This window comes from Embiotoca jacksoni, unplaced genomic scaffold (genome assembly GCF_022577435.1).
Source record: "Embiotoca jacksoni isolate LCO1_2020_lvr unplaced genomic scaffold, fEmbJac1.0.p SCAF_11, whole genome shotgun sequence".
Taxonomy (NCBI): Eukaryota; Metazoa; Chordata; class Actinopteri; family Embiotocidae; genus Embiotoca; species Embiotoca jacksoni.
This window is the reverse complement of record NW_027185241.1, coordinates 11,880,388-11,902,709: the sequence shown is the minus strand read 5'-3', so window position 1 is coordinate 11,902,709 and position 22,322 is coordinate 11,880,388. Positions and strand designations below refer to the sequence as shown.

At 39.3% G+C, this 22,322-nt stretch overlaps 1 protein-coding gene across 2 annotated transcripts in view; it reads right to left on the bottom strand.

Annotated features, from left to right (window-relative positions):
• The window catches only part of cdkal1 (CDK5 regulatory subunit associated protein 1-like 1), a 223,034-nt gene that overhangs the window by 7,262 nt on the left and 193,450 nt on the right, over positions 1 to 22,322 (bottom strand). For both annotated transcript variants that reach the window (XM_069143201.1, XM_069143202.1), the window contains 2 exons: positions 11,446 to 11,529; positions 5,169 to 5,333 (listed from right to left, as the gene is read on the bottom strand). In XM_069143201.1, the coding sequence (XP_068999302.1) occupies positions 5,169 to 5,333; positions 11,446 to 11,529 (249 nt within the window). The remainder of the gene's footprint in view (positions 1 to 5,168; positions 5,334 to 11,445; positions 11,530 to 22,322) is intronic.

Genomic DNA, 22,322 nt, shown 5'->3' with positions numbered 1-22,322 from the left:
CCGACCAAAAAACGACAGCCTAATCTTTGATTTTTGTTCTTTTCCTAACAATACAGATGACAACGTGCGAGCATAACGCAACATCAAAGCAACAATCCAGAACAGTTGCATGTCAACACAGCAATAAATAAACAGAGCAGACAATGCAGATTTTTGTCCAAGCTTCATGCATGTGTGTGTCAGGCGTGCTTGTGTTTTGTCTGTGGGATGATTATGTACAGGAAGTGTTTCAAACAGCCTGGGGCCAGTCGGAGGAGGCAAGGCATGTGTGTATGTTAATGTGCGTGTCCGGGGATCAGCATGTATGTATAAGCTTTGTTTTACCAGTGAGCTGGTAGTGTACGCCTGTTTCTATGTACTGTAAGCACTATGATGCAAACTACAAGCAATCCCACCAAATCACTCTCTACTTGAAAAAATGATGAACTGACCACATTCCCGCGATGTGTTTTAATATGTCTCTATTAACACACGCGCGATGGGTTGACTGATTGAAACAGAACTGGGATGAGAGAAAAGCAAAACGTAGGAAAGAAACATGCAATGAAGGAAGAGGGAGCGAAAGAAGGAAAGTACGATGACAAGAAAGAAAGAAAGATATAAAGAAAGAAAGAAACTAGCAAAGCTCAAGGGAAACCAAGAGCACCAGCTTCCAGAGAAAAGGAAAAAGAAAAGCTCGTAATTTTAATACTCCAGCAGAGATCCGTCCACTCACTTCCATTTTTCTTATTCTGTCAGTTTGTGGTTATGGAGGCACATTGTTCACCACCTGTATTCTCCCCTCTCTCCGGCTCACTCTCTTCTGTCTTTCATACAAACTGTCAATTTGCTCTCTTGTGGAGGGAGCAGAGTCGGGTTTTTTTCTCTCTCACTCTCTTTCCCATTTTCTCCGTCTTCTTGAGGAAATGTGCTGTGAAAGGAGCTGATTATTAGATGGCACTCCAAGCTGCTTCTCTGTCTCCCGATCTCTCCATCTACCTCACTCTCTCTCCTTCATTCTTGCTTCATTTGTTGGCCTCTCTCTTTCTAACACAACCCCCTTGTCTTCTATCATTTAATTTCATCTGAGGATGAAGACTGGTGAAGATACTTTCTCTTTTTCTTCCCTTTACCATGCTGTTGAGTGCTTTCGCTGCTATTGTGTCCCACCAAAAAACTCATTACTGTCCTTCCCCTTCTGCTGAAAGGGCTGTTTCTGTGAATGGAGGGCTGACAGACGTATAGAGGGAAAAGAAAGAAAAGAGGAGGAAGATGTCATCCATGTCAATAAAAGCAAATTTCTGTCTTCCATCTTCATCATCAATGCCTTCAAATGAACATGTCATGGACAGGTTGCCAGTTCATTACAGGGTGACCACAGAAAGAAACGCATTCATACCTAGCAGTTCATAGTCAAGTCATCTGCGTCCTATGTCTTGGAGGTTCGGGAGAGACTGAAGCGCTACTAACACATACAGTATATCCAAAGCGTGTATAAAAAAAAAAATAATAATACAAAATTAAAAAATCCACACTGAAGGAGATGTTCTTGTGCGCTTTGTGGGAAAACAAGGAATTAAACACTGAGCAAGAAGTCATGTTACCTATGTTGTAACTCCTTTTAAATAAAACTAAAAAATACTTACGTCAAATAGCAGCGTGCCATTAGATCACCATTAATCTATCCTCACTACTTATCCGTCCATCCATAATGACTATATATGTCTATAAACTCGCACATCCATGCATCTATTTATCTGCTCTTCCATCAGTTGTGTGCATCTAAGCCATCATGTCTCACATCCATATATCTATCTGTCTACATTCAGGTCCATCCTTTCACAACAATCCACAGAGCCTTTCATATCCCGCTCCTCTATAAATCCATCCTTCTATCCATCTCGCTGTATTGCTTCATTCCTACACATCAGAATGGATGCTGGCTGGTGTGCAATCATCTCCCTCTCTCTCTGACATGACAGATCTCTGACTTTGATCCTCTTTTGACAAATGGACATTACATACTTTATTCAGCTCCTCTGCCTATCCAATCACCCACTTATGTACCACTCTTACTTTTTTCTCACTTTCTTTCACATTGTTCCTCTGCATCTTAGATGAAATGACAAAGCTCAGACACTGTCCTCCCATTACCTACCCAGTTATCATCCTCATCACACTATGTCTCTCTTCTTGGCCCTTTATTCTTCTGTTTTTCTCTTGCTTTGAGGCAAAAGCCTGTGATTATAGACCCTGCTGCAAGACATGGGGGTGAGTATCTGCCTTTCCATAATCACTCCTTCATCTCACATACACACACACACATTCAGCTCGGTGTGTGGCGCACTTCACGCAGAGTCTCAGAAGATAGATGGTCTTCAGTTCAAATATGTATAGGCCAGTCTTCCATGTGTGTGTGTGAGTGTATACGCGAATGTATAAACAGATATCTAAGTGCAAGCTCACACTGAATGCATACATTACATACATACAATTAGGACTATGCAATATCAACATCACAATGAACTGTCATATTTAGAGCACCCCTATTTTTTTTTTTTTTTACATTTGTGCACAAAATCGATGTTCAAACTGACCATTTTTAGATCATTTGCACAGTGCAATAAAAATAAATTCATTGATTTGGACCCAAAGTAACATTTAACCCCCGTGATTGCTTCTGTTCTGAAAATTAGGCTGATTTTCGCTGTCCTCATTGTCCCTCAAAGATGACTAACTTTGCTTAAAAATGGCTAGGTGCTGCGAGGGAGTGTGCCAACTGTGCATGGGAGTGTGCATGTGAGCATGAACAAAGATTGCCAGCACAAACTCATTGACAGCGCTTGGCTGTTTGCTACTAAGGTACACTTTGATTTCCAACTGTAGGTCAAAGCCTCTGTGGAGCATTTAAGATAGGCTGACTGCCTTGTCAACACGAGTAAACATGGGTCGGCACAAAGGTGAAGAGAAAATAAAATAATGTTGATTACTCGATTTATTATTCTATTCACTCCAGTAACAGTGAATACAGATACTTACACAGCTGTCAAGGACATCACATATACCAGAGGGCTCCACAATATCCTGCCTGTGTGTGGAGCTTGCAGATAGTGCTGTGTTTCCAAGCCATTAGGTCAGTTATCGCACTGCTCAAGTGACACTCTGCCATTAAGAGCTGACAATGCAGGTCATAAGAACCACAGATTACAGATCATCAGCAGCAACACTGGAGATCACTTAATATAATACAGTGTTAATTGCCAATATGCTGTGGACAGCAGTGATGAGGATTAATGCATTTTTGCAAGTTCAGATACACCACCAAATTACAACATATGCAGATCTGCCAATAAACCTCTTTGTTTGTTGGCTTGAATTTGTTTCTCATTCTGTCCTTCTGCCTCCATGAATTTATCACTTCCTTAAATTCTCTCATATCTGGAACCATTCCTTAGATGACTTTACCTCCATTTTCATTCGAAAAAAACTCACTTTGGACTGGAATAGCTGATTGCAGGAAATTTATGGACTCAAGTATTTACAGTATAGGGATCAGAAAAAGTGTATGTCAATGTGTGAAAAAAAAAAAAAAGACATGGAGAAATCTCTGTGCAAGAGAGTCCATGTGTTACATCGATTCCACTAAAAAATAAGGCCTTGAATATTGTATTAGACAGTCTGCTGTTAGTGTGGAGGAAAGTAAGTGGGGGAAATGAAGCCTCACGTGTGTTGGATGGGCTTCAGACTTTATGAGGCAACTAGTTTTACGAGGTCTAGTCCACAACTGCTGAACTTTTCAATGCTGAGTGACGTGTCGATTGGTTCGCTGTGAAACCTTTCTCTCTCTTTCTTTTTTATCTCATTCTCTACTATCCATTTCTCTCTCTGCTTGCTTTCCTCTTCATCTGCAGCCCCCCCCTCTCGCATGTCTCTGTCTGTTCCTTTCTTCCCCGCCCTCTCTGTCTGGCAGTAAAGGCTGATGGAGTGTGAAATTAGAAAGTGTATCATATTCTGCTCTGTGGCTCCATGTCCTGAGCTATAAGCTACAGCTAGTCAGAGTGAAAAATAACATGCAGTGAAACAGATACATTAACATGGTTTTGTGTGCGTGTGCGTGCGTGTGTGTGTGTGTGTGTGTGTGTGGTTAAAAGTCAGACAGAGGACAGTTTAGCCAGCCACAGCTTATCTAAAATTACTTATCTCACGGATGATACACTGGTGCTTCTTCGCAAACTACAGAAGCGAACATGCATTAAAAATATGGGGGACACACAAACACCTTTTTCATTTGCTGAGTGCACAAAATTTCACCAGCCTATTTTCATACAGAAAGAACACACAGCAAGAGCGGTAAAGAGGGAGGATAGGTCCTCTAAATAACTGAAGAAGACAAGAGTAGAGTAAGCATTCGCTCAAATACATGTATATCTGGTATCTTAAAGCACATGCATTCATTCACTCTTATACACACCAAGCAACACACTACCGAGTGTGACCCGCCAAAACATTATGATCACCCCAGCTTAATATGCAGTGGTCATGTGGACAGGGTGTGTTATTTAGACTAATGGGTATATGTACCTCTATGTATATTTAACTATTTCTAGACATTTTGGATTGTATTTTAAAAAGTGTTGATATTTTTAAAAGCAAGTGAATTTGACTGTATATTCATTTATACATTTTAGTTGGTTTTTAGGAGTGAGCATAACCTTATCCTGTGTTTTAGTATATTCTTTAACTCCAATTCCTTATTACAGATCTGTATGACAGATAGCATTTCCAGAGTTTCTCTGCAACTGTTTTTACTGCGTTTGTTTTTTTTATTGTAAGTCGCTTTGGATAAAAGCATCATCTAAATGAAATGTAATGTAATTGTAGTTATATATTGCTGTAAGAGTGGATGATGATGAGGGGGTGGTTGGCGGTGGCTGGTTGGGTGGGGGTGTTCATTTTCTTTTTGTTCATATTGTACTTTATGTTATATGGCATTTGTATGAAAAGTACCATGCAAATAAAGTCTGATTATTTGATTGATTGATTTAACGATTCTTATAAACTCTCTGTAGTGAGTTTTTATGTCACACTGATTTGAAGTGCTGCATCGAGTAATTGGGGAAACAATGTAAATCTAGGCATGCATTTAATCATAACAGTGTGCTAATGTGCATGCATTTGTGTGTGTTTACCTGCACGAGACCAGACACTTCTCCTTTCTGAAGTGGTGCAGCAATGGAGGGAGTGAATGGCTTACTGTCCTCTACTGGTTGGCCTTTCAAGAAGTGTTTTCCAGCCTCGTAGATGTCCACCTCAATCATCTTCCCTTTGAACTCAGCCCTCTTTGGTACCAGCACCTGTAAATCAGGAGACATTGTAACTCATATCACTGCATATTTTTAACCACAATAAAACTAAAAATAATCCGTAGTTACAATATATTGTTAGTGTTATGCAAACACTTCAAAGTACAACATAATGGAACATTTTTGGTCAAATGTCATTTAGTGACAAATTTTGGACCACAGGCAGGATAAGACCAGCACTTTGCCATGATTCACCTTGAAAGGTAAACCTATATATCCATCCATTCTACCAAATAACCGACCCACTGCATGTTTATTCACATCTGTCAATTACATTTTCAATTAACCATGGCTCAAAACTATTCTCCTTAATTCCCCCCCCTCAATGTTATTTAGCTAGTCCTCGGCTGCTTAAAAAAAAACCATAGGTCTGGTTCTTTTCAGTTCCATTTATGGACGCCCTCATGGTCACAAAGTACGGCAACAGTGAGATAAACCAGAGGGATTTGTTGGCTTGTCTTATTATTTCACCATGGCAACTATAAATCTTGGCTGATCACTGCAGGAGGGAAGGGAAAACCAAGAGTTATAATTACGGCTTTGTGTGAAATGGAATTTATTTCTTAAAGACTTATCCCGGTAAATAAAGATAGTATGCAAATTATTTTTCTTTCAGAACAATTTCAAAACTAACTACAAAGTTGACAGGCTGACAATGATGTATGCTGTACAATTATACAACTAATTTACTCCTTTTCTTTGGCTCTTGTTTCCAGAGTCAATCTCTCTAGTAAACACTAATTGGATGATCTATGTTTTGATTATTGGTGGGATTTAAAACTCCAGTTATAAGAGCTTGTGTAAATTATAATCAAAGGTTAAGTGAATTTTCTTTGAAAACATCAAACAATTTATTCTACCTCTCAAGTGTAAGAAAACTGCTCTCTGTATGAGTGATCACCTAAGAATTTAAAAGAATCATTATTCTGAATAGACATGAGCCTGGTGAAGCAACTATAGAAAACTATATGCAAGTACACCGGCCATTTCCTTTAGAAACATTCATTATTATACAAGCTCAAAAGATCAATATTTAAAAATTAAGTCCCATCTTCTAATACCATTTTGTACGTTAAGAGGCAATCCTGAATTAATGTTGCGTCCAGGCAGTCAAGCTCACAGATTTTCAGCATTTTGGTTAAACTTTACGTATTTTTGTAACTGATGATTGTAAAGTTAGATATGATCACTACAGCTGTCGAAAAGCTCAGAGACCTATTGCGTGTGCGCAGAGCAGGGGGGAGCTGTGACCTTCGGGATTACAAGTATTACAAGTTATGTCTCTTGATCAACATCAACACCTGTATTAAGTGTTTTTGTGAAGCATCTCAATGGTCTCTGTTGCCAATTTCCTGAGTTTGGCAAAAAAAAAAAAATGAACTGTGCTTTCTGCTCAAGTCCATGGTGACATTGCAAATGCGCATAAACATCACCAAACTCCACAGAATCATCAGCAGAACCACACAACAATCCACTACTTTCATCAAGATCCTCCTCACCAACCCAGATCAAGCTGCCAGCCTTCTCCACGAAGGCTTCTACATGGACTTCTTCCAGTACAGAGTGGAGAAGACTCGGCCCCCACCGACCGTCAAACAATGCTACAAATGTCAACAATTAAAACGCATATCCACCAACTGCACCGACCCAGTCACATGCTTAAGATGCGGACAAAACAACCATCACAAGTCATGCACCACAGACAAAAGAGAAGCCAAATGTGCCAACTGCAATGGCGAACACTGCCGCATCCAAATCCTGTCCAGTATACATTTCACACATGACCCCATCAACCAGGAAACCATCATTTTCCAGACTCACAGCTAAAAAGTGCTCCATCACCAACCAACCCCCCAGATTGCACCCGAAAGATGAAACCCAACTCACTCACCTCTGGGATGACCTCAAGAAACTCAACATGGACGACAGTAAAATAGAAGACATACTAGAAAGCATCAGGAAACGCACACAACTCAGTCTGTAACCCCCCTTTTCTCGTCTCCACCAGGACCAACACATCACCTCATCTGTACGCAATCCCAAAATGGGTCTCACAACCTTCCTATATATAAAGAAATACAAAGAGAATTCATTCGGTTCGGAACACCCCACACCAAAACACAGATAAACAGACTTCAAGCCACTATCAAATTACAACTCACCCTCCACAAACAGAAAACCTGGAACACCCCCTAAAGAAAACTGGATCAGAACACCAATCCCTACACCTTCTGGCAAAAAACAAAAACCATAAATGGAGTGGAAAACCTGTCATCACTCATGAAATTCAACTACACCTCAAAAAGATGAAAAACAAAGCACCCGGAGAAGACAGCGTTGACACCATCCTCATGAAACAAGCACCAGTTGCCTACCTTCAGCACATTGGACAGCTCATCTCCACCTGCCTCACAACCGGCCATTTCCCCACACCTTGGAAAACTGCAGTCATCACCATGATTAAAAAAAACAGGTAAAGACCCACACATCGCCACAAGCTACCGCCCCCATAAGCTTCCTCAGTCACGTCGGTAAACTCTTCCAAAGAATACTCACAGCACACCTCACCACCCACATCGAACGCATGGGACTCACCAAGCCGATTTTAGAAAGGGAGGAGCCACCACAGACAACACCCTCCGCCTATCAAAAGACATGCACCAAAATTTCAACAAAAAAGTGATAACCCTGGCAATGTTCTTCGACATTGAAAAAGCAGTTGACAAAGTATGGCACAACACACTCAAATACAGGTTACTGGACACCAACCTAAAACTCCCAAAACCCACCCAATTCCTCATATCCAGCTTCCTTGACAACCGCCAAATCAAAGTCAAAGTTGCTTCCGCCATCTCAACACCCCTCACCCCCCAAGCCGGAGTCCCCCAAGGTGCAGTCCTCAGTCCACTCCTCTTCCTTCTGTATATCTCTGACATCTATTACCCCCCCTCCACCACAGCCAGAGTTTCACAGTTTGCCGACGACCTCTGCTACTAGTCTAGCTCCAAATCCCCAACAATAGCAGCCAAAAAACAACAAACATGCATCACCGAAATAGACATACACACAATAACTGGCATCCAAACACTGAGACAGAATAGTATTAAAATACCCCAAATCAGCTACAAACAACCCTGCCCTCCAGAAAACCATAAAAGAAGGAAAAGAGACATGAGACAGGCCTCGTCCAGATGATTAGCATGCCAACATTATTACGCATCTATACAACACAATTCAGACGTATTTGGCAAAACATCAAAATTGTTTATTTCTTCACATTGACATTTATTTGGTCTGCTTTAAACACTAATATAACATATTTCATCTTTAAAAACAGTGTATTCGTAATTAAATATCAATGATAATAATGTAATAATTTAGCAATCCTTGTCAAAAAGCCCTCTTTTAGCTTGTATCTTTCCAAGGTCAGATTAGAGGCCAGAATCAGCAGCCTTGGACATGCTGAGAGTTCAGTGTCTTGCACACATTCACTTCAGCAGGGTGGTTGCATGCTGACTCAGATCATCTGGTGGTCTGTCTAACCATTACACAACTCTGCAGGGCTAAGTCACTGACTGGGCAGAGAATAGTATACAAACTGGCGGGGAGATTGTTACTGCTGTGATGGCAGGAGTAGGCCTGCTTCAGTGTTAATCTGTCAGTCTTTATCCAGCTGGTGGAATATGAGAGGAGACAGAGCACAGGCCAAACAGACGCACAGCCAGCGCCACACCTGCCCAATCAACGCACACCTGCTTTCAGCACTCTGACCACTGTGACAGTGTGTGTGTATGTGTGTGTAAGTAGCCAGCAGCAAGGCTGGGAGTTGAGAGGTAAAACAGCGGGGCTGTGGGGGAGGTAGCGCAGTCAGTGTGTGTGTGTGTGTGTGTGTGTGTGTGTGTGTGTGTGTGTGTGTGTGTGTGTGTAGCCCATTACATGGTGATTAAATGATGAAAGAGCTTGTCTGATTTCATTGGAAACCCCCCTCCTACTTCCTCACTCAGCCACTAACAGGTAGGCTGCATACACGCACGCGCGCACGTACGCACAGGTGGGCTGGGTACCTATTATAACCGTCAGGATAGATATCCATCTGATGGTGTAAAAGAGTCATTCTCCACTTCCCCCAACTTGCGCAACTTCCCCTCTCCATCTCCTACTGCCCTTCCCTTTGTCCCCCACCACTCATAGCACTTCTTTCCTCTTCAACTCTCTCTTGATTTCAACAAAATTGATTTCATTTGATTTTGTTATACACGTCACATTTTAATAATGTAAAATTAGCTGTTAATGATTTAAGAGTTTGAATAAAATGTTCCCGTGCTCACCTATGCAGAGTTATGTAACGTCACATCTGACATAGCCTATGTTAGCGTGACGCAGTCTGATTCACACTTGATTTTAGGAAGTGGAATTTTGAAATGGCTACAAGGCCCAAAAAAACAGTTGAGAGGGAATTGACAATGCTGGACTGGACAGGTCATAGAGAGAGATGCAAACCATAAACAGCTCTTTCTATGCATCTTCTCCTGCTCATTTTAAGTGATTATTGTGACTGCTTTTATTAGGTAAATGTATTCTTTGATTTTGTAACAGTACGATTATAAAAGCTGATGCTCATTAGCCTTTCTGAAGCAACTGGAAGGTTAATTGGTGAATTTTATTTTATGAAAAAAATAAATTGATGGTACCTGCAACGGGATGTGTTACTTGGGAAACTTGGTTTGGCAAATCATGATACATGGTCTGATAAGTTTGGGAACTTCTGCTTTAGGGGAACAGAATCAGGTCCATATTGGTACACAGCGTTTCCTCGTGTTTCTTTTTTTTTTTTTTTTTTTTTTTCAAGTCAAAGAGTGATTTAAAGGCTACATGCCAAATACTTAAAAAACGGGGCAGGAAAAACATCAAACATGTCTCCTCTACAGTACAGTCTACAGACACACATTGCATACATGCCTGGATATGCACAAATGCACACATGCATGAAGGAGTGTGCACTTTTACAACACACACATGAACCGAGTAACACTTGTAACTTAAGTTTATAGCCTGCAGAAGGAGGTGCCAAGGAGGAGTAGAGGTGGGGAGGAGAGGAAAGTAGAAGGGAGGAAAAATTATTACCATCCCCTGCCCTCCCTGCTAATAAAAAGCATAACTTCAAACATGTTTCTGATGATGGTTAAAGCAGGAGGAAATTGATTTATTTGAAGATGTTTTAAAGTGAATTTTTCACAGGTTGAGCGAGGGTCTTTGAAGCCATGCAAACGTGTGTGTGAGAGCAGCTGTGTGTGTGTTTGTAGGATGGAATGTTCATGTCTTTAGGGCTGACCTTAATGTTAGTACAGTAAAAAAAAAAAAAGAAGCAAAAAGTAGCGCTGCTGTCAGCTGCCAAATGCTCTCATGACCACCGCAGGGTGTGTGTGTGTGTGTGTGTGTGTGTGTGTGTGTGTGTGTGTATTTGTGAGTATGTTTGATATTATAGCTAACCTACTTTAGTCAATACCAGCTTATGCTTGTGACACCTGCTGTGAGTACTCCTGTGACATGCAAAACAAACCTTCTGATCTGATTTATTAAGTGTGAAAATGAGGAAGAGTTGGATTAGCTTCACCTGCGCAAAAAAATATTCATCAAATGGAGACTCATTGACAGTTTTTTCCCTGTATATTTTCGAAGGTGGAAAGCTTAACTATTTCAGTAGTCATGCAATGCAAATGTGTCAATAGACATTCACTCGGCTGGATTGTCCTTTAACACATACTGGTACTAGTTATTATTATTATGTCTTACATCAAATGTGCTCTGTAAATATAACCACATTATTACAGTCAAGGTTTTGTGTTTCATATATATATATATATAAAAGTTTTGGATGGCTCTCACGTATTCTCAGTGCTCCTTCAGCTTTAATAGGACACATTATACTGTTGTGCTGTACCATATTAATATATTAAAGGAAATATGTTGGCTACACTGTATCATATAGTAATATTTTATGGTCAAAACTGAATAAATGGGTTATTAACCCCCAAAGTAAAGTGGTGAGGAACACACATGACCTTTTGAGAATGTGCTGGAGTTATTTTAGTACTGATTTTACCTGTTCGTAGAACTTGTTGTGCGCCACATAGTATTGGGCATCAAATGACTCCTCTGTCACCAACACATGTTGTCTCTCCCCTACCTATGTAGAAAGTGAGAGAGTCAGAGAGAAAAGTTATCAAACAGCATCTGCTCAGACAATAAAAATCAAACAAACGTTTATAGACATATGAAACATCAGTCATCCTTTTATTGCAGCAACATTACTTTAGTCACTCAGATTTAATTTTCTTACCATAGATGTGTTTTTGACAAAAAGTACATATTCTCTTAAAACCAACTGATGGAGTAGAGTGATTTATGTGTACATCTTTTCAAAAGAAAAAGCAGGCAAGTTAAAAAAAAAAGGAAAAAAAAGTGTTCCATTTGTAGATAAAAATATCCCTTTTTAGTTCTTGATCCCAAATATTTAAGGATCAAATTTATTGCCCCTATATGAAGAAAAGTAGAGTCAAAATGGTCATGAATGCGTACTAAATAATCTACAAACAAAAAGTAAACGTGCATTTTAAGAAAGCTCTTGATTGGTGGAGTTGATCTTCTGCTGGGAAAACAGTCAAAGCTACATTGATAGGCTACTGTGTAGAGATTATATTTAGGAAATGTATATGTTCTAATCGAAGGGTGACGAGCCATTTACTCTTTAGAAAAACATCTTTCCCACTTTGAAATTACACATGAATTCACTAAAAGCCCAGATGCCCCAGTTTTCCACCAGCACTTAAAGGCATCAAGTTTTTGTGGATCTATGTGGTGTTGAAGAGTGTGAAGAGTCTCAAAACGCAGATGTAACATGATCCATATGCATAAAGCAATCACTGCACACGCTTGGTATTTGTGTGTGAATTGGAACACTCATTTGTGAGTGCCCAAAATTTTGCAGAAATTGTTGTACACATTTGTAAATCAAATTTTTCACTTAGAGACCACTTTATATGCATTATTGACCCTTTGGGTCCAATTTCTCACCATAACACTCCCCTATTACACTGGCAGAAAATGAGGTTCATTTGCTTCAACTCAGCCAGATGAACCACACTGGTTTCATTCCACATTGAAAAAGTTACACAAATTATATCTATACTGACCAACATGTAATGATGTAACATAATTGTGTACAGTAGATATTGACGGACACCTACTGTACATATGTAAGCATTGACTGTGGATTCAAAGCATTTGTTACCCAAGCCATGTATAAGAGCTATGCATCTTCTTCGGTTTTAATTCAAGGAAGCTTCCTCGGTCATGCTTCTATTCATCAAGATCCCAAATTCAATAGCAGCTTTGCTCTTTCATGTTTTTGCAGTTTACCTTTTAATTATAATCTCAAGGTTTCCGATCCACTTCAGTTTTAGCGCTTTGCTGAGAGGATACTGAGCACTATTCAATTCAAGTCCTTACAAAAAGGAAAATGGAATAAAAAGGAGAAGAAAAATACGCTTATACAAGATACAGTTCAAACACATACAGAAAACAGTCTATTCAGGACATCAGAAAATCAAATACTACAAGGCCTCTAAATTGAGAAATTTTGTTTTGGAAAAAAAATGTGTTGGTTCAAAGAAGGAAAACAAAGAGAAGAGTGGAAGAACTTTATTGAAAGTACTGGCATCTTGAATAAAACCACCTTAGAATTGATTTAGAGAGAAAAGTAGCTATCCTTTCAAACTTGCTTCCCACATTGGTATCAATCCATGATAATCCATTTCAAGCAAATATTTGACTATGTGGGTGACTCGTTGCACACTTTTCATTTGATGTTGTAAATTTAAAACCCCGTTTCCCAAAAAGTTGGGACACTAAAATGTAAACAAAAACAGGATGAAATAATCTGAAAACCATGTAAACCAATATTTAACAGAAAATTTAGCAAAAACGACATCAAATGTTGAAAGTGAGAAATGTTATTATGTTTTTGGAAAATAGATGCCCATTTTGAATTTGATGCAAAAACACATTTTGAAAAAGGGCATGTTTACCACTGTGTTGCGTCACCTCTTCTTTTAACAACACTGCAAATGTTTGGGAACTGAAGAGGCCAGTGGCTGGTGTTTTGAAAGTGAAGTGTTGTCCTAATCTTGCCTGATATAGGATTTCAGCTGCAAAACAGTTCAACATCTCCTTTGTCGTATTTTTCATTTATTGATGTGGCAACATTTTTTTAAAAAGGGCAACAGGTCTGGATTGCAGGGAGGCAAGTTTAGCACCTGGACTTTTCTATTACAGAGCAATGCTGTTGTAATACGTGCAACATGTGTTTTGTTTTGCTGAAATAAGCAAGGCTTTCCCTGAAAAAGAAGTTGTCTAGATGGCAGTATATGTTGCTCCAATACCTGTATTCCTCATTCACGATAAATGGTGCTTCCCAGGTGTGCAAGCTAACCATGCCATGTGCACTAATGCACCCACAAACCATTATGTATGCTGCCTTTTAAACTGTGCGCTAAAAATAAAAAAAGGTCCCACTTCACTTTAACCCAGAGGATGCACCGTCCATGATTTCCCAAAAAGGATTTCAAACCTGTGATTCATCAGACGACAGGCCAATTTTCCACTTTCTCTTTTGTTTCTTCTTTGAATGGTGGAGTTTTAACTTGCATTTGTGGATGCAGCAACAAACTGTGTTCACAGACAGTGGTTTTCAGAAGTGTTCCTCAGCCCATGCAGTGATTTCCATTATGGATTCATGTCTGATTTTAATGCAGTGTCATCTAAGGGCCCAAAAATCATTGCCATCCCATATTGGTTTTTGGCCTTGTCCTTTATGTACAGAGATTTCTCTGGATTCTCTTAATCTTTTAATGCGTAGATGATAAAATCCTCAAATTGTTTGCAATTTGACCTTGAGGAGCATTATTCTTAAATTGTTGCACTATTTCCCCAAGCAGTCTTTCATAGAGTGGCGAATCCCTTCATCATTCATCTTCACTGCTGAGAGACTCTGCCTCTTTGAGATACTGTTTTTATATCCAATCACGTTACTGACCTGTTACCAATTAACCTAACTAGTTGAGGTTGTTTTTTTTGCATTACACAATAATTCCAGTTTTTTTTATTGCCCCTATCACAACTTATTTGAAAGGTTTCAAAATTGCCAACTATTTTTCTTAAAAAATTTTTTTCTCAGTTTCAACCTTTGACATGTTGTCTTTGTTCTATTTTCAATTAAATATGGGTTCATATGATTTGAAAAAAAATAAATCACATTCTGTTTTTATTTACATTTTGCACAGCATTGCAGCTTTTTTGGAAGTGGGGTTGTAAACAGTCACTACTGTGTTGTTCGTCTGGCCTAATGCATCTTCTAAAGTATCCTGAGTGGTATACAACCAATTCACCTTGGGTGCATTTACACCTGTACGTTCTATATTTTTAGTCTACCTCGTTACAGTCTGAAGTCTGTAAGCACATTAGTGTCAGATGAAAACTGTGCCCATGGCATCCTGGCATGTGCAAACATGCAAATGTCCTGGTCATGTAGGGAACCACCATAGAAGGTTTTGATCCAAGCCCGCAATTTAGGAAACAGTGCTGCGGAGCAAAACCACCTGCGTTTTAACATCAGCAACACATATTTGAAGATGTGGGGAAAAGGGTGTCCTGTAGGCTCAGCAGGTATATTTGCATTTTAACTATGTCAGTGATGAGCCCTGTACTGAAAAACTGTGCTGACTGATCATTTCCGTAGCAATATGTCAGAGCCTTAGAAGTCATGGTTCTGACACATTGCCCAGGGTGTTTTCATTTTTGCAGACACCCATATTCTGTGCTCTGTTCGTCCATCTTTCCTGTGCTTATCCTTTTTGCTTCTATCCCTCTCTACTATCTCTTTGTTGTATATAGCTCTCTTCCTTCCACTATACCTACCTCTCATCAGTCTCTCCTCTCTCTCTTTTTTTAAAAACAGATTTTAGAGTGTGTGTGTGTGTGTGTGTGTGTGTGTGTGTGTGTGTGTGTGTGTGTGTGTGTGTGATTCAACACGGAGAGCACTTGCACAGGCATACAGACTTAAAAAGAGATCAAATGAATCACTTCTTAATTTTCAGAAAAATAAGTGGAAAACATTTTCTTTGAATATTATTACAGGATGGCAAACATTCAATTTGGACCCTTTGTTTGTGGCTTTTGATTGAAGACAGATGTCTCTGCTGAGACCCTCAAATTCTAAGCACATGAACAAGACAATTGTTTACAGTTCTGAGGGAAAACATGTTGATGTTTTTCTTTTAAACAAGGAAGAATTATAGAAATGGGTCCTTTAACATTTTATGATTCTTTTAGCAACAACCATTGCCCACAATTTCTCTTACTGATGCACAACCTATTTTGGATTTGCTCCCATGTCATAGAGGCATCAATTTTGAGAAAAACAAAACATTTCTTCAAATTTAGTTAGACAAAAAACATCCAGAGCAATGCTTCAGGACTTTTGGGTACAGGGTGGTCAGCCCAAGTTATCTTTCTCTGTACTGATAAACAACAAACTCATGTGACATTTTTCATTTAATTTTCATTCACTGTGAGGAGAGATGCGAATGTGTGTGTAATGTTCTGCCTGCTTTAATATGACCTAATCCACACCTAAACAACGATCAAGGAGCAATGATCTGGGATTAAGGTATATCCTTGTTTGAATTGTGAATCGGAGGATGATCATACATGAACACGCCCCAGAGACAATGAGGCGTCCAGGAGTGTAGGGAAAAGTAAAAAGTTGATGGGCTGCACACACCTGTGTGTATGATATTTGGCAACAAATGCATTGGTTTTGGTTTGTGTGGCTGCTTGTCTTTTCTTTCATATCTGCATATGTGAGAGTCTGCATTTACATTTGTATTTACGCCATCTGTTGAAAAACGTCACAGCATACCAAACAATGCATGAATGTCTTTGCACAGCGAGGCGTTTATTTACTTCACCATGCGGAGAATAACATCCCATGATACGTAGCAGATCCACTGGAGATTTGTGGGATCATGGGTTTAATTGATAATTAATCCACATCATAACAAGGATAATGAGAGAACTGTGGCTTTGAATTCTAATCAACATTTTCATCTGTGCCACACATAAAGGAGCAATTCACCTCAACATCATTCAAACTATTTGGCTGCATCTGTGTCCTTTTTAGCATGCAATTGGATTATGCTTCTAACCATAACGGAAAGCAAACAACACATGTTGTAGTGCTACTGTGACAAGACTGAACAAGCAACACAATAGAGGTAGTAGTACATAATTTATAGAAAAATCATATGTATTCATTTCAAGGGCAGCCAAATTTAAATCCACTTATTGCCAAGCACGCAGCATGTAGCTGCAGAGAGGACATGCTTCTCTAAAAAACGCACTGCATTTGATCTTAAATTACCAGGTAACAGTTGGTTATTCCACACAGCGATAAAACATTACTTCACATAAAGATTCACAGATTTGTTGCCAATTGATCATTTGACCTCTCTACCCTTGAACCACACCACCTCAGCTGTTGATCAGTAACTAACAAGCCTATGTAGCACAAAGCTGATCTCCACTCTCCCGCTCATTGCGCATTTGTACAACACATTCTCTTCCACTGACCCACTTGTTACCTCGCCATCTTTTCAACAATCCACCCCTTATGTATACACACACTGCGCCTTATCACACAAACACATACACACACAGAAACAGAAGGAAAGGTGGAATATGATATGCCGTCTTGCTCAAAAACATTGCCAAATTATCACAAACAAGCGATCGCTAGGAAACACACACACGCACAAAAATCAAATGTTAACACACAAACCAGCACACACGCAGCTTTTTGTAGACACTTGTAGAAAGAGATTTTGTTTTGTTGCCTGCTAAACAATCCCTGTGGGGAGTGATTTAACCAGGCTAAAGAGAGATTCTCTGATCTTTCGAAGATTCTCTTTGAGTAAGATTCTTGAAAGAAGGAGAATGAAAACACCCCTGTTGGTCTGGGTATTCTGTTTTAAACTTAAAAGTCAAATTCTAAGTAAAACTTTTCAGAGTTGGCCATGGAAACTGAAGGGATTACAGGTGGCTTTGGTTAACTGTAACCAAAGGTAACAAAGGTAAAATCAACACAGATCAAAGTTATACAAATGAACGGTTCTAAACAAAGCCTGCACTTGAAAGCTTTAGAACGATTAAAAATCTAACGATATGAGTAAGAAGACTAAGTGAGGATTACATGGATGACCGAAGACAGATGAAGTGAGAAAGGTTTAAAAAAAAAAAAAAAAATTAAATGCAAAAGATGATATTGAAAAATAGAGGAACATTTTGTCAAAATTACTTCATAAATGCCATACAGTCTACCAGAACAGAGCTGAAAGGAATTATGTACTTTTCCAGCCTATAGACTGTGTCACTATTTATTGAGCTGCACTAAAGAAAGAAAAGCCGTGATAACCATATATTCCTGTTGAGTTTACAGTCTGATACAATAGGCTCTAATATTCTTTAGAATCCCATTTGCAGCAATATTTGAATTGTTGGTGACCGCTTGAAATTTTGAGATAGGATAGATTAAAAGTTTTATGTGGAATAAAGTAAATTGTGGAAAAAAAGGACAATTGTGAGTCCTGCAGCTTTCACCAGACCTACACAAATAGTAAGACAAGTGGACTCTGAAGTCATGAAGCACTCTGAAAGGCAAATAGCTTGTCTCTTGAGGGTGGGTGAACGGTCGCAATCCGTCTCCCCCTCCATCGCACCTCATCAAAGCTGTCAGCCTAGGTGACACACTGGTATGCTTACAGTATATTAAAAAAAAAAAAAAAAATCGTCTAACCCTGTGTCACACACACAGCAAAGAACAAGTCAGTGATTTTACATCTAACAGAAACAAATATTTTAAAGATTGGAAAAGTAGATTAGTTATCTGGCCCTAAAAAGAGATTACAAACTGGCAGAGTATCTCTCCACAATCAGAGACAGATCCTGACCAAGTACAGGTGACCACAAGTTAGAAACTGAAAAAGGAAGACACAAAGAATCATGACAACCAAAAGAGCACAGAATATGTGGTCAATGTTCAACAGGTGAGGCTGAGACAGCGAGGCATGTCCTCCCACAATTTAAAACATTTTATGAAACAGCTAACATTTACCTTAACATGTTCAACTCTGTAAATTCGGATTTGAAAGACCTTAATGAAAAAAAAAATACTCATATAGGAGAAGGAGCAACGCTCAATATGTGCCACAACCCGAGGGAAAGAGAATGACCAAGACAGACACAGCACACAGACACACAGACACACACATGCACAGGTTGTATTGTATGCATGTAATTAATATGTATATCAATCTAAACCTACATTAGTATTAATAGAAAGCAAAATAAACAGCAAAGCCCAGATGAAGAAAACATATTTCCCAAGGCAGCTCAAAAACTATTAGCATCATAAAGGACACTCACACACACAGAAGAAGACTATCCAAATCTCTCTATCACTAACTCTCTCTCTCTCTCTCACACACACACACACACACACACATGCGCACCCACACACACCCACACACACCCACACACCACACACACACACACACACACACACACACACACACACACACACTTCAACAGAGCAACATGTTCACAAAGACCAATCGCCGCCTACAGACAAATACTCAGAAAAAACACTAAATAGGACTCTATAGGCTAGTTTAATCACAATTACCCTGATATATCTCTCAGAAGACACACAGGGCTAAAGTGTGTGTGTGTGTGTGTGTGTGTGTGTGTGTGTGTGTGTGTGTGTGTGGCTTTAAACCAGACCTCTAATGTGTTTTTGGCTCTGGTAGCCTCCCCGACCCTCTCTGAACAAAGCTGGGGAAGTGTGAGAGGTTTTGGCTCAAACAGAGTGCTCTGCACCTGCATCAAATCTCCAACCTCCCCTTCAGATCCTCCCCAGCATTCCCATTGTGCACACACTCACACGCACGCACGCTAAAATAATAATAATAATAAAAAATACCCAAATCAAATAATGCAGTGTGCCTGGCTTTCATGAATGCTGAGATCATGAAACTTACTCAGTCACACAAGAACATTCAAGAAGTTTAAGAAAGAGTGGAATAAAGAATGGGAAATACGCGAAGGTTAGGACATGACGCACTGTGGCAGAAATGGGCAGGTTTGGTTTTCAAAGTCAGCTCTGATAACTTACACTAAAACATTCTTATGGTGCTTCTTAACAGGTTGACAAAAAACTTAAAATGGGAACTTCTGTCTGAAATAACTTGATTGTAATCAACAAATCTAGAAGTCAAAATCTTCAGTGAACATCATTTTCTACCTAAACTATTAACATATACCAGCAATCGCCAACTATTGACCTGTATCCAAGCTGTCCTGTCTGTCCAAAATCTTAGAATCAAGTGGCTTGCTGAAGGATAATAATGTCCTTCAACCACAGCTGTCAGGTTTTAAACTTGGTCATACCACAGTAACTGCTGCAACTGCTGTTGCGGATTAAATAGCTAAATTACTTGATCAAAAAAAAAAAAAAAAAAGCAACACTGTGCTGCAGTCTTTGTATATTTATCCAAGACCTTTGATGCTAGTTTTGTTAAGTAAACTGGACAGGTTACTGTGTGTTTTTTAATGATGTTTTTATTACTTAAAACTTGTTCTAAATACCCAAAACATAAGCTGCTTGCATTAAAGCAGAGCGTGTGCGACATCTATTTTTGCAGTAGGCGTTTGGAGAACACGATGGTATATGACAGTGTGCTCTACTCCTACATACACGCTGCATCTTGCATGTAGACTAAACAGACTGTATGCTGGCAAAGTTACATAAACGCACAAAAAAAAAAAAAAAAAAAAAAACATTCAAAATGACACACGGACACTTGATTGCCACATCAATTTTAGCTATCTAACAGAAAGGACAGTCAAATCTGCCACCGGTGTGATGGATCTAGTTTGTTAAATGAGAGACAGATAGATGTCTCTCTGACACACAAACATACACACTAGGCCCGTGACAGTAGCCTGTAGCCTGTTTAGTCTCTCAGATGCTCGAATGAATCACATCAAAATACAGACATGGCAGAAAACACAGGATGAAAGCCTCAGAAACATCAGTTACTAAAATACATGGCATCACAAACACACACACAGAAACCTACGAGCAACCCAAAACACACAGATTTAGAAATGCAAACGTATAAGCAGTATGCCTTAGAGCAAAGATTGATGAGAAAAGTCTGGAAAGATAAATATTAAGAAGTTCTCCAGTATAAGGTCTGTAAGTAGATCTTTGATGAATAGAACAAAAAAATTGCTTGGTTTTAACTTGTCATTTTATAGTTTCATCAATTTTGCTATAATAAACACTAACTGTGCAAAATCATGACACTGTTACATACACTGAATGCAAGTATCTCACAGGCACCTAAAAACAAACAAACAAAAAAAGGTTTATGCAATTCTGTTACCTTTGTTACAGGAGATGTTGCAGAGCACACCTTCTGACGGACTGCGTAACAGACACCCTTTGGCCCAAACCAATTCTCTTTCTGATGCCATGTTTCAGCACTGATCATGTATTTCTTTGTTCTGATAGAATGGTAACAATTGATACTCAAACACCCACAGTGATTGGAAGCATTTCAAACGCCTTCATTTATTCATCCACTGTGAAGCTTCTTTGACCGAGTATATATGTATGCGCGTGCGTGTGTTTTCTGAGAGAGGTGTGTGTGTGTGTGTGTGTGTGTGTGTGTGTGTGGGGGGGGGGGAGGGGGGGGGACCCGAGCCCTTGGCATTACAGAATGAAATTGCATGTATGCAACTGTAGCATCAATCAGAGCTCAGCTGTGATTGTCAGGCTGATTGTCCGTTATGTCCCTGTGGGCCTGGAGGTAATTCATGCGTGTATGTGTATATGTAAGAAAGAGAGAGAGAGGAAGAGAGAGTGCCCGTGTAATGCACACATCTGTACATCCACATTAATCTGCAATTGCAGCTGAAAGTAATACCTTGGCAATAGTAGTAGGATTATGATAATCACTGGAGGCCACACCTGAAGACACAACAAATCGTACAAGCATAGCAAGGCCTATCTAGTGAATGCGACCGATTGCTGTTCAAGGCTAGCCCTCCAGTCGTCATATTAGAATTAGAGAAAGTATGTGTTGTGATAAGGGAGGGGGGGGAAAAAGAAGCTGGTGGCTCTGTGGGATGAGGCGAGGATCATGTACTCCTAATGCTTGATTAGGCTAAAAGGCAGATCATGACCTTCGATGCATGTTCTATCTCGGTCTCCTTGCTTTCCCTTTTTTTTCCCCGATATTAAGCAATTGTGCAAATCCCAATAATAACAATAATAAAAAAAAATAGTGATAAAAGTAATTGAAAATGAGGTTGTAAAACTGATAAGACCTAAAAATAATTGTGTATGCTGCTGAGAGAAAAAAAAATAACAAAAACATCCATCAACAGCCAAATCTAAAAGTCAGGATATTGTCAAACAAATGTAAAGAATATGTCTAGTTACTGGACGTTTAACTCTTTACATCGACATCGGGAGTACATTTAGTAGTAGCAGTGAGCGGTTTGAGTAGTCTGGTAAAAAAAAAAAAAAATAGAAGTGTTGGGGTAAGCCATATGGATGGAGACACATTGAAACCCTTACCTTAACCATTAAATAGGTTACCCAATGTTATGTTCTTTTAATATTCAAAGTCGTTCAGAGTAATGTTAATTCATATTTCTGGTTGTTTCTTAGGCTGTAGTTTGTGTTTGTAAAGCAGTATACTGAAAGATCATTTTAGACATCCCCATATACTGTATCAAGGGTAGACGATGATTGGTTTAGTAAAGTGTACCCAAAAAAAACCTAAAAAATATTAA